We start from the raw sequence: 13,068 nt of genomic DNA, 5'->3' as shown, positions 1-13,068 counted from the left end.
TCCCACATCCCTGCTTCTTCCTTATTTTATTAAAAGTGTTGGCTGTTCGCTTTGCAGCGCCTCTCTCTGCCTGCGGTCATTTGCTCAGTGGGAGGTGGGGCACGGGGGCTAACGCAGCCCCTTCCCACCCCACAGATGCCTGAGCTGGGCTGGGGATGGCCACCGAGAGGGTGGGGAGAGGGGGTATCGCTCCGGGTGGTGGGCGCCCGTGGGAGAAACCACGCTGATTTGCACCAACGCTGGCAGGACGGAGGCCTCCATCACCGCCCCAGCACCAGCATCACCGCCCCGTCACACAGCTTCGCTTCACTGACAGCAAGACCAAGACTGACCTCTGGCCCATGGGAGCAGGTTCTTGACATTGGGTTTGCCATCAGGCCCACTTCTTCCTTTCTGCTCTTGATTTTCTTCACGAGGTCACGAGGCAAACAGCTCTCCTCCGCATGAAGATTCTGATCGCAGCTCTGAGAGGAAAGGATGTGGAACACCAGGCATTAAACACAGGCGCCACAAGTACTCTGCATCAATCATCGTTAAAAATGTGATGTTCTATGTAAATCCACTGCAATATTAATGTTGTCATTTGTCATTAAGACCTGTGGCTTAAACCTGGAGATTTTCCCAAAAAATAAAGTGTGAAACTATACTATTGTATAGCTCCTCATTTACCAACAACAGATGGGAGGCACCTGTTGATTTTTTTTTAGAGATTAAGATTCAGTTTTACAGCATGTGTTATAACTGCTCTTGTAAGTAAAAGGCCTCTTTTCCCTACCTTTAGGCATACTAATTTAAATTATCAGGTTTAAATTTTCAGAGAGAAAAACCTTTAACTGCAAAATAGATTGTTTCAGTCAAGTATGCTACAACTGTGAGTTTTATTCCATTAAGAGCTGGTTTCCCTCGAGAGTCACCCTAAATTAAGGAGGTATTTCATCAGTCCACTTCCATGAGTTTCAGTGAAATGGAAAGGGGGCAGGGGGGGAGGAAATTGGATCTCTGCTCCTCAAGTAGATTAATTAGAACTCCTCCAATTAGAAATAGCTGATGCTGCTGCAGCTGCCCAGTCTGCTTCTCCACAGCTCTAATCTGAAGCTGTCATGAACTGCCCTCCCTCCATTTACTGCTTAGTAGCTAGTTCGGGCAGTTGTTGCTTCTGGAGCTCTTAATCGAGGTACAGCAGTCAACATTTAAACTCCTTTGATACTTTTAGGCCAGGGTTACTCATCAGACAAGACACAAGACACCAAATCTTGGAGCCAAAGGGCAGAAGAGCTAAAAAAAGCCAGATACAGGAAAGCTATGTGGTTTCTTGGTCATGCTACTTTATGTCACTTCACATAACTGTTGCCATAGGAACATTAGGCAGGGGACACTTACCCTTTGGCTTTAGGATGTTCTGCATGTACCAAAATACTCCTTGCACTATTTAGTAAAACATTAACCTTGCTCCTTTTTTTTTATGGTGTCACACACAGTAAAAAGCTACTGCTGAGCTTCCAACCTGCTGCCTGGTTTCGGAAGCTTTTAACTTCAAAGGAGAAAGCCGTCTGTGTTCTTGCCTAGGCAGCTGAAGTCCCCAGTTACTTATCTTCTCTGGGTCACACTGACAGCATCTTCTCACCTACCACTGAAAGGAAGAGCTGATTTTGTGAGTATCAAACACATGCTGAAAGCTTTCCATTCACATCACATACTGCTTGTTAAATAACTAGTAAAACTTAGGTAAAAATCCATTGTAACTTTGCTGTATTTATATACTATATACATTTTACATACTATATGTATTTACAGTGGGGCAAGTGCTTTTTATCTCTAAAAAAACAAAGATCAAACTTTAGACATCTCTGAACCACACAGCTTGTATCAACCAGGCAGATTATTCAGATGAAATGTATTTAATACAGGTTCCCCACTCACCTCCTGATTCAGGACCAGTGAATAAGAAGCCCATCACCGTTTGGTAGCATTTAATATTAAAAATAGAAATCACAGGATGAACTTGTCTGTAACTAAACACTTTAGAGAGACAAAACAGACAATTGAGGCTGAAGACAAATGGCGGTATATTAAGTCAACATAATAAAAACATATGGAAGAGTACACAGTCTTGAGAGAGACATTCAGAACTGCATATCCCTTGTTTCACAAGTATTCTCTGACCTGATCCTCTTCCACCAAGTGTACCTCTTCCTTGCTCCAGCCTTTCCACCTACTCTCTGGGACCTGGCACTCCTGAAGGCTGCTCTTGCTAGTAAAGGCTGAGGCAAAGGCTGCATTCAGTACCTCCGCTTTTTGCACGTCTGTGGAACCAGGTCCCCTGTCTCGTTGAGCAAGGGGCCCACAATTTCCCTCGGCTGCTTTTTGTCTCCTGCGTACTTAAGAAGCTCTCCTGGCTATCTTTGACATCCCTGCCCAGATTCAATTCCATTTGGGCTTTGGCTTTCCTGACTTGGTCCTTGGATGCTCGGACAATGTTTCCATCTTTCTCCCAGGACACCTGGCCTTGTTTCCACCCTCTGTAAGCTTTGTTTTGCATAGAATCATGGAATCAGAATCATTTAGGTGGGCAAAGACCCTTAGGATCATTGAGTGCAACTGTTAACCTAGCACTGCCAAGGCACCACTTAAGCAGTTCCCTAAGCGCCACCTCTACATGGCTTTTAGATACCTCCAGGGATGGGAGGAGATGGATGAGGAGAAATTGGAGGAAAAGGTGAAGGAGGAGGAGAAGAAGAAGGAGGAACACAAGAAGGAAGATGAGGATAAGGAGGATGAAAAGATAGGACAAGGATGAAAAGGAACAATGAGGAGGAGAAAGATGAGAAATGAGCAAGAGGAGGAAGAAGAGGAGGTGGAGGAGGAACAGGAGGAGAAGTAATAGGAAAAGGTACAGGCATAAGAAGAGGAAGAGGAGGATGAGAAAAAGGAGAAGAAAAAAAGGAGGATGGCAACAGGAGGATGAGGGGGAAGAGAAAGAAGAACAGGAAGAGGAGGAATAAGAGGAATAAAATTAAGTTGAGTAGGAGGAGAAGGAAGAACAGGAAGAAGAACAGGATGATTAGGAGGAGAAACAAAAAGATGAATATGAGGTAGGAGAAGATGAAGAGGAGGAGGAAGGAGAAGGAAGACGAGGAAGTAGACAACAAGGAGAAGGTGGAAAAAGAACAGAAGGAACAGCAGGAGGAGGATAAAGAACAGGAGAGAAAGAACAACAGAATAAGAGGAAGTGGAGGAAGAAAAGCAGAAGGGAATAGGAGGAGGATGAGTTGGAGGAGGAGGAGAAGGAGGGGTATAAGGAGAAGGACTATGAAGAACAAGAAGAACAGGAAGCCAATGAACATGCAGAGGATAAACATGCAGAGGCATATGAGGAGAAGGAGGAGAAAGAGAAGGAGAAGGAGGAAGAAGAAGAGGAAGAAGAGGTGGAGGACGAAAAGAAGGATGAAGAACAGGAGTCATAGGAAGAACAAGAGGAGGAGGAAGAACAGCAAGAAGAGGAAGAGGAGGAGGAGAAGGAAGAGAAGGAGGAGGAGGGAGGAGGAGGAAGAATGGGAGGAAGAGGAGGAAGAACAAGATGAATAACAATAACAGGAGGAGGAAGAACAGGAGGAGGATGACGACGACTATGATGAAGAACCAGAGGAGGAGCAGGAGTAGAAGGAAAAGGAGGAGGAAGAACAGGGAAGAGGAAGAGGACAAGGAGGAGGAAACACCTCCAAATTCACTCTAGAGTGTCAGCACATCAACATTCTTGGATGGAGCACCTGCTGCATATGTTTGTCCATGGGGATGCACTAAATCCAAGCCTACTGGTAGAGCCATTACACACAGGAGTCATTCCATGTCATGGCCATCACTCCTCTCGGGAGCAGATAGGAAAGCTCTGCATGACAAAGGCTGTCAGGACGTGCTCCAGAAACAGAAGCCCACTGCAAGAAGATCCCTGTCACCTAATTGCACAGAAAAAATTCCAGCTCAGTGAAACAATTATTGAAAATGAAATGCACAGAACAGCATCCGCCATCAAAACACTTTCAGTGATAATTTTAACTGCTGCAGAGCTGCAGGCTGGCAGCCTTACCATTACTGTCACAGGACCCCAAAAGAAACGATAACTGGCAAACAGTAACTCTATCCATAGCCCATATCTATCCAGCCTTCGGAAGTAGAATAGGTAGAGGTAGAATAGCTCAGCCTACAGCTATACAGTCAGCCTAGACTTAGAGCCTCTGTCTACCTACTCGATGATCTGTCCAGAAAATCAAATCATAATTAGCTTTGAAAGAGGATGGAACTGGGCGAGGGTCAAGGGGGAAGAAAGAAATTGCTGGAAAAAGGGAAAGTGTGGGCACACAATTAAACAAGAAAGGAGCTGAGTTATCCCGAAAGCCAGCTCACTTTTGCTGGTGAAAAGCTGTGGAGCTTGGAAGAAAAAAAAAACTGACCTTGGTGCTGGGATGCGCACAGATGTCTGAGTTCAGATCTGAAACAGCAGGAAAAAACCTTGACACAGCTCCTTTTCGCTGTCCTCACACCTGTGTGCATGCTTTGACTTCCTCGTTTCCCTGAAGTTCCCCCAGACTAACAGGGAACTGGCTTCTGTCCAGTCCATGTGCCATGAAGAGAAAAAGTTCTGACCACTGAAGGGGGTAGCAAACAACTGCATCTGCAGAAGCAAAGGGGCAGCCGCAAAGCTGATCTGAGCCCCAGGAGCCCCTGGTGCCCTGGTATTTGCTTGGCCAGTACTGGGGAGCACCAGGGACAGAAGCGAAGGACAGCGGTCAGCGCCCGCGGGAAGACAGACGGGGCTCTGTCCTTCCTCCTGGCCACAGGAAGATGCCCTGGGCCACACCAGGACAGGGCGTCCCTCCTCCTCACTGCCCGGGGGAAGGCGAGGCCTGAGGAAGGCCCTGGGTGCTGGGCTCAGCACAGGCGCTGGCACCAGGGGCAGAGCCCTGTCTCCTGCCTGCTGCCGGCCTGGCCCATGCCAGCGGCTCCTGTCACACAGCTCCTCCTGCCCAGGGCTGTGGCTGGCAGCACAGACAGACCTGCATTTTTGGGAAAGACTTGCCAATCCAGAGCAATTCCAGGCAGCTCCCTCCTGGCAGCTCCCTCCCCTCCCCTCCCCTCCCTCCGCGGGCAGGCCCAGCCCCCAGCAGAGCCCTGAGGGAGGGCAGGGCTGTGCACAGCCCTTGCGCTGCTGAGAGAACAGCCCCAGGGCCATGGCCCTTCTCGCAGGCCGTCTCTCCGCAGGCCCAGTGTCCCGGCGGGCTGAGGAGCCGCTGCGGGCTGGGGGGCAGCGGGCGCAGGGCAGCCCTGGGAGGAGAGGCGCGGGCTGCCTGTGCCCGCCTGGCAACAGCCACGCCATTGGCCACAGCTGAGCCAATGAGCGGAGCCGGAGGCGGCCTGTCAGTCCCAGGCAGCCTGGGGCGGGGCCGGAGGGGGCAGAGGCCGAGCAGCCTGAGGAGAACTGGGGGAGGGGGGGAGCGGGGTGGGGGGGCCGGGATAAAGTTAATTTTCTTCCTAGTAGTTGGGATAGTGCTGTGGTTTGGATTTAGCATTAGAATAATGTTGGTAACACACTGATGTTTTAGTTGTTGCTACATAGTGCTTGCACTAGTCAAGGACTTTTCCAGCTTCCCATGCTCTGCCAGGTGCACAAAAAAACTGGGAGGGGGCAGAGCGAGGAGAGCTGACCCAAACTGCCCAAAGGGATAGTTCATGCCATGTGATGTCATGCTCAGTATATAAGCTGTGGGGAGTCGGCTGGGGAGCAGCGATCACTGCTTGGGGACTGGCTGGGTGTCTGTTGGCGGGTGGTAAGTGGTTGTGTGACTTGTTTTTTTTTTTCCCTGGGTTTTCTTTCTCTCTCTCGTTTTTCTCCTTTTCATTACAATTTGTATTACTATTTGTATTATAATTATTATTTCAATTATTAATCTGTTCTTATCTCAACCCCTGAGTTTTCTTAGTTTTGCCCTTCCAGTTCTCTCCCCCATCCCACTGGGGAGGGGAGGGTGAGCGAGCGGCTGTGTGGAGCTTGGTTGCCGACAGGGGCTAAACCAGGACACTGGCCAACTCTGGAAATGCGAAGAAAGTCTCTCTTCCTCCCTACAGGCCTGTGTTTCGGCTGTGGAAGAACTGTCTGAAAAACTGTCCGGTGTTCCAGCAACTCAAAGAGGGTATGTCCTACTCCCCACCTGTACGGACCAGTATCTCAGCTGTTAGGAGTAAGCGTCCCTCTGCTCAACAGAGAGGATATAGTGGATACACACCACGGGCCACCCTGTGGTTTTACCTGCGTGACCATGGAGAGGACATGAGGAAGTGGGATGGGAAAATCTACCTCGACCCTAGAGGCATGGGTGCATGAGTTGCAAGGAAAAAGAGTCACAAAAGGTGATTCTTCCAGGTAAATTGCAGCTCCAGTTTCCAGTGGGCAGTTCCCCAGACAGAGTAGAAGGGTTGATTTTACTTCTGATCTTAATAAAGGGACTTTTGATTCGCATTTACAAGAAGTGAGTAATGAATACTATGAGCAGGACTAGAGGGGGCCTGCGTCCAGCCAGGTGGAGGAAAGGGACAACCGTTTTACTGGACTGTGTGGATTCGATGGCCTTATGATCTTCCCAGTCCTTGACATAGTAAGTCTCTGGCTGCAGGACAGTGTGGCTGATGTTCCCAGAGAGGTCTTCCGAAGCTGCCACATCTTCTGCTGATGGGATCTGTCAGGACAGCTCTCACAGCTTCTCAGGGGTGCAGGAGAAGGAGGCGCTCCAGAGCAGGACTTTCTTCTGCCACCGTCAGAGGGACAGGGCATCACTGCTACCTTTCCGAGGGATGGTTGCAGGGTGTGCAGCTGGGATGTGCACTCGGGTCTGCACAGGGCTGCAATTCAGAGTGATGTCCTCCTGCTCCAGAGATGCTGTGTGCTCGGGACGGTGACTCTGCCCCATGCCATGTCAGCACTTGGCCTGCCCTGGGAGCTCCCTACGGTGGTGCAGGGAGGTCTGGGTGGAAGGAGAAAGCCCTGGCAGGGCAGGGTCATTCTTCCACCTGGAGGGTGTTATGTGGGATGGGGCTGCTCACAGCTCTAGCTCACAGCTCTAGCTCACAGCTTTAGCTCACAATGGGGACATTTGGAGATGGGGACTTTTCAAGGGGAAGGTAAGTTCACCAGGTACCTGCAAGGTCTTTCCTGACTCAGTTGTTTTGTGGGTTTGGGGTTTTTTTTTTTTCAGTTTTCCAACATCGGCAATAGGGAGATGGAAGCAGTTTTGGAGGTTTAGATTTGGGGGTAAGACTGCTAACATGTTACTCTGAAAGATCAAGAGGTATGTGAGGAACCTCAGGAAGTCCCTTCGCCCTCCCCTGCCCCTGCCCCCCAGCCTACAGGCAGCGCCGACCACTCCGATCTTCTGGTCATGCCTGGCCCTCTCCTTGTGCTCCCCACTGGCCCTTGGGAGCTGGGTGGGGATCACTGCTGTGAAGCCCCACCCTGGGGCTCTGTGGATGTGGCGGGTGCTTGAAGGGACTATGATGCATTTGAAAGGAGAGTAGATGTTCAGTTATGTCTGAGGGTGACATGAACGACTCTCCTGCCTCTCCCTTCCTTGTGCCTGCTGGGTCCCCATTTCCTCCACTGGGACTCCAGAGTCCTTGTTTCCCTGCCGTCGCCTGGGTTTAGCACTTCTGCTTTGAGCGACTCCACCTTGGGTGATCTCTTACTTTGTGCGTCTCTAGTCACTGCCTGCCCCAGGCACACGCTGTCTATGGAGATCCCTGGGGTCTCCAGGCAGCTCCAGGTTTGCTTTCTCAAGGCCATCATCTGCATGGGTATGTCCTGGGTATGTACATCGGTGACTGCTCACCATCTCCATTGTAAGTAGACATTGACGGGTTAGTCTTAAATCCAGCCTTCGGTGTCTAAGAAGTCACAATGTGACACTGAGCTCTTTGCTCCTTAATCAATGAAGAAACAGGCCCTTTTGGGGAGCAGTTGCTCATGCCTGTTCTTGGCATCAGCTTTGGAAGATGAGCCCAACCTTTGTGCACTGAGGAGGTCACCCTATATTACAGAGATGCTATATGAGAGCCACCTCTGACCCAGTGTTAGATGTACATTTATATGGACGCCAGGTGAGAAAGAACAGGTCCATTCCTCAGTAGAAGTGAACTGAGTCTAAATATTTGTGTAGGAACAAAATAACCACAAATTACCACAAAATTATAATGATAGCAGCTACGATAATGATAATAAGAAGAGTAATGATGATGATAATCCTAATGATGAACATGATAACTAAAAAAACCATAGCATAGGCCTGGAATGGGATACCCTGGGAGTCATTTGTGAGGAGAGAAGTTTATCACTACTGAAAAACATCCAAGAAATCATTTTCCGAATGGCATCCTTGAGCTCTTTGTTCCTCAAGCTGTAGATGTGGGGGTTCAATGTTGGAGGTACCACTGAGTACAGAACAGCCATCACCGGCTCCAGCGATGGTGAGGAGATGGAGTGGGGCTTCAAGTAGGCAAACATGCCAGTGTTGACAAACAGGGACACTACAGCCGGGTGAGGAAGGCACGTGGAAAAGGCTTTGTGCTGTCCCTGCTCAGAGGGGATCCTCAGCACGGCCCTGAAGATCTGCACACAGGAGAAAAGAATGAAAATGAAAACACCCCAAGCTCACAAAGACACCAACCATAAGAAGCCCAACTCCCCTGAGGCAGGAGTTGGAGCAGGAGAGCTTGAGCATCTGGGGAAGTTCACAGCAGAACTGGTTTATGGCATTGCCTCGGCAGAGTGGTATTGAAAATGTATTAGCAGTGTGCAGCAGAGCGTGGAGGAAACCACTGCCCCAGGCAGCTGCTGCCATTTTGGCACAAGTTCTGCTGTCCAGGAGGGTCCTGTAGTTGAAGGGGTTTGCAGATGGCAATGTAGCAGTCATAGGCCATGATGGTGACAAGACACAGTTCTGCTGACATCAAAAAGGAAAAGACCTGGCAGCACATGCCAAGGGGATGACCCTGGTGTTGCAGAGGGAATTGGCCATGGACTTGGGGACAGTGGTGGAGATGGAGCCCAGGTTGAAGAGAGAGAGGTTGAGGAGGAAGAAATACCTGGGGGTGTGGAGGCAGTGGTTGCAGGCTATGGAAGTGATGATGAGGCCGTTGCCCAGGAGAGTAGCCAGGTAGATGCCCAGGAAGAGACAGAAGTGCAAGAGCTGCAGCTCCCGTGTGTCTGCGAACACCAGGAGGAGGAACTCAGTGATGGAGCTGCCGTTAGACATTTGCTGCTTCTAGGTGTGGATGACTATGGAAGAAAAGGCATTGAGAAGTTAGGGGAGATTTCTCTGAGCAAAACCTACTCTGCTTCTCAAAGAAATCCCCTAATCTGCTTCTCCCATTTCCAGGAACACCTTTGGCAGGTGCCTTTCATGAGCTTTGTTTAGGGCCAACTAAGGGTGTCTCTGGGAGCAGGGGGCTCTGCTGTGGGCTTTGGAGGAGACATTCCTGCCCTACACCAAAAGGTAAATAGGGCCATGGGGTGATCTCAGATCAAATCCACTTGTGATATCAAAAAGTTTTTCAGCATTGTCGCTCCCAAATCACCCAACCGTAGAGCAGAGCTTTGGGGATTTTGATTTGTTTATTTTGTCCTTGTTGCCCCACCACACCTGAGGAGTGTTTTAAGGCAGAAATCCCTGGCATTTCTGCTGCACTCCGAGTGAAACCTTGTGGGTCCTGAGAGGCAAAGGGGTTTTTCCCTTAGTGTAGAGTGAGATGAGCCAGTCTGTCCATCAGTCCTGTTCTCAGCTGCCCTGTGCTGGCACCTCTTTGAGCTGGAGGGTGATTGTACTCAGATGTTCCCCTGAAAAGAAAGTGGACACTACTGAGAGCAGAGGAACCCGGTTTCAAAGTGCAGATCTCCAGACTCTCCATGCCCACCTCATTGTACCTGAGCATGATCTCAGCTCTCCCCTCCCAGCCGGGGACACAGGGGGCTTATTGCAGCTGCCCACCTACAGCTGTCCGGCAGCATTTCCATGGCCTTAGCACCGAGGTGTCTTCTCCGTGGGCCTCCTACATAACACAGAGATGCTATGGGAGAGCTGTGCCCTTCTGGAGGGCAACCTGCAGCCCAGCAGCACTCCCAGGGGAAGTCAAATGTCCTAAAGATGGGGTGTCCTGAAAGGAGGGCCAGCTCATTCCAGTCCCCCACACTGCAGTGCCAACAGACCACAGGTTAGGTGGGGACAATCACAGCAGGGACGGGGGGGAAACATGCAGAAATGCCCCAATGCGCCTGCTGAGGGAGACAGGGCAAGGACAGAGATACAGGCATTTGGGGGTTTCTCCTCATCAGAGATCGGGATGCGAAGGAGGTGACTCAGCCTGAGACCCCATGGCTGTGAGGGCAGAGGCTCTGCTAGGTGGGAGAGGTGAGGGGGTTGCTCCAGGGCAGGTGTCTGCACTGCAGGGGATGGCAGGGAGGTGCTCGAATCCCCTCTCCCAAGGCATTTCTGGTGGTACTTCCCTCTACCTTATTGCCCATGTCTCTACAGCCTGGAGCTGTCCCTGCTGTTTCTCTGTCCCCATGTCTCTGCCCTGGCTATGTTCACAGACCCCATCCCACCTGCTGTGTGCTCAGCTCTGCCCTTCAGACACCTCCTGGCAACAAGGCACTCCCCAGGGGCATCTCTGTGTGTGCAGGTGTGAAGGAGCAGCTCAGACAAGTCCTAACAAGAGCTGGGGTCTGAGTGCCTTCTTCAGAACAGAGAAATAAATTCCCATCTCCCACTGCCCACCCAGACAACCAAGAGGAGAATCCTCAAAGCACAGACACCTGCCCTTTCAGGTAACCCCCACCTTGATCTTCCTCTTCAAAACTGCCCTCAGAAATGTCCTGGGGGTGATGTGGAGCTGTGAGCAGGCCTGGCCCATGCAGCACTCTCTCGACAGCAGAAGGACCCTGCCCTGCTGCGGGTTGCTCCTTCCACCCACAGCTTGTCATCACAGCACTGGGAGGAGCTCCCCAGGCAGGCTGAGCGCTGACCCTGGCAGGTGGCAGAGTCCTGCCCCAGCACACAGGCCCCTGGGGTGCAGGGACCCTGCTTGGAAGGACAGTCCTGGGCACCCCTGGATGTACACCCAGCTTCACACCCCTGCAGCTGTACCCGGCAGAAGGCAGCTGTCATGTCTTGTCCCTCTGATGATGCAGCAGGGAAGCCTTGCTCAGCAGCACGTCTTCCTACAAACTGGATAAACTGTGAGGGTTGTTCTGACAGATGCTTTGGATGTACCAGATTTTGGAGAGCCCTCTGGGATACTCATGTGCACTGCCCTGCAGCCAGAGTCCTACCATGTAAAGACCTGTGAAGATTTCTCCCACACTGAGAGCCCAGCTGTCCTTCCACCAACCTCTCCCTGCCTCATTCCTCTCCCCTCACTGCCTGCAGGCACTGCCCTCAGCCCTGCTGCACTTTGCAGGGGAGCTGCTCCTGGGCAGAGCTGTCTCTCACAAGCACTGCCCACTTGCTATGAGCTCCCTCCATCCCAGGAGCCCGGCCCAGCTCAGCAGCAGAGGACCAGCCAAAGCAGCCACTTTCTGGGCTGCCTGGAGATGTCCCAGGGGCTCTAGGGCTGACAGCTCCTGAAAGGCAACAGAGTCACCTTTGGGGAATGGACTTTTTAGCTGACTGAAATAATCGCCAATTGTCCCTCTCTGAAGAGTGGAGAGACACTGATTCCAAAAGTGTGGTTTGTCCTATCAGGGCATGGATGCCTATGAGAAGTATAAATGTTCCCCTCTGGACACTGACATTCTGACCCCTAACGACAAGGACACACAGGCAGTGACAGGGAGGTGTTGGTTGGACCCTGCGCCAGGCAGGAATTCAGCTGAAGCAATGCAGGCATCTCCTCCCCAGCTGGAAGCCTTTGGGCTGAAGTGGGATTCAGCTCCCCCCATGCACCCCACAGACCCACAGTGTTAAGGGATGTCAAGACTGGCCACCACTTCCAGCCACTCCAGCCCAGGACCCCTCCTGCCATGCCGCTGGAGCCCAATACACACCAGTACCACCCAGTACAGTCGTGCCTGGCTGCTGGAGCCCAGCCTGGGGATCTGGAGTCTTTGTGCAGGCTGAGGGATTCAGCTGCCACTTTTCTGCTTGCAGGTGGTAACTAGTAGCGAAGCTGACCACGCATCCGAGAGACAGACAGACACACACACACACACACACACGCCAACACACACACACACACGCCAACACACACACACGCCAACACACACACACACACGCCAACACACACACGCCAACACACACACACGCCAACACACACACACGCCAACACACACACACACACACACGCCAACACACACGCCAACACACACACACACACACACGCCAACACACACACACACACGCCAACACACACACGCAGAGGACACTGATACAGCCAGTCACACAGACTGCCACAGATGAGGTGCTGCCGTCAACAGCACCCGCATGCAGGACTCACATAAAACACAGCCAGCCACGTCCCCTCCTCCTCTTGGGCTGGCAGAGACAGGAGGTCACTAGTGCAGGCACACACGACACTCTCTACGTTCACAAGCATACAGATGTTCATGGATCCCCTGCGTACTGGCACAGCCCCTCTGTCCACTGGTACCTCTGCCCAGATCCCAGCCCTCTGACCCACCCCATGGGTCCGCTACTCGCCAACTGGTCCATCTTCGTGCTCCCTGCAAACAGGCAGCACTCACACGTTTCTCCTGCAGGCACCCCACACTTGCCAATCTCCCCAGGTGCTAGCACAGACCCTCTGCCCACCTGATACCTCAGCCTAGACCCAAGGCCCTGCAAGTCACCAGCTGGTCCAGCTTGAAGTCTGCTGGTGGATGCACACGCACACCCCATGCACACCAGGTTTGGGGAAGATAGAGACACTCACAGAGCCTCTCACTCACCTCACTCATGCTGGTCTCCCCCAGTAGGTGGTTTACAGGATGTACACCGTTCCTGCCACAGAGCCTGGTGGTCAAGACCCCCACTC

The 13,068-nt window shown here is 51.6% G+C and overlaps 1 protein-coding gene across 1 annotated transcript in view; it reads right to left on the bottom strand.

Moving 5' to 3' along the window:
* Window positions 1-260: 260 nt before the first annotated feature.
* LOC142597047 (maestro heat-like repeat-containing protein family member 2B) overlaps window positions 261-13,068 on the bottom strand; it is a 33,427-nt gene continuing 20,619 nt past the window's right edge. Inside the window, exons 33-37 of the mRNA XM_075727481.1 lie at window positions 9,017-9,126; window positions 8,342-8,568; window positions 6,599-6,728; window positions 4,539-4,669; window positions 261-464 (exon numbers count right to left, since the gene is read on the bottom strand). Of these exons, the coding sequence (XP_075583596.1) occupies window positions 261-464; window positions 4,539-4,669; window positions 6,599-6,728; window positions 8,342-8,568; window positions 9,017-9,126 (802 nt within the window). The remainder of the gene's footprint in view (window positions 465-4,538; window positions 4,670-6,598; window positions 6,729-8,341; window positions 8,569-9,016; window positions 9,127-13,068) is intronic.

This window comes from Pelecanus crispus, unplaced genomic scaffold (genome assembly GCF_030463565.1).
Source record: "Pelecanus crispus isolate bPelCri1 unplaced genomic scaffold, bPelCri1.pri SCAFFOLD_41, whole genome shotgun sequence".
Lineage (NCBI taxonomy): Eukaryota > Metazoa > Chordata > Aves > Pelecaniformes > Pelecanidae > Pelecanus > Pelecanus crispus.
The sequence above is the reverse complement of the archived record's forward strand: the minus strand, read 5'-3'. Positions and strand labels throughout refer to the sequence as shown.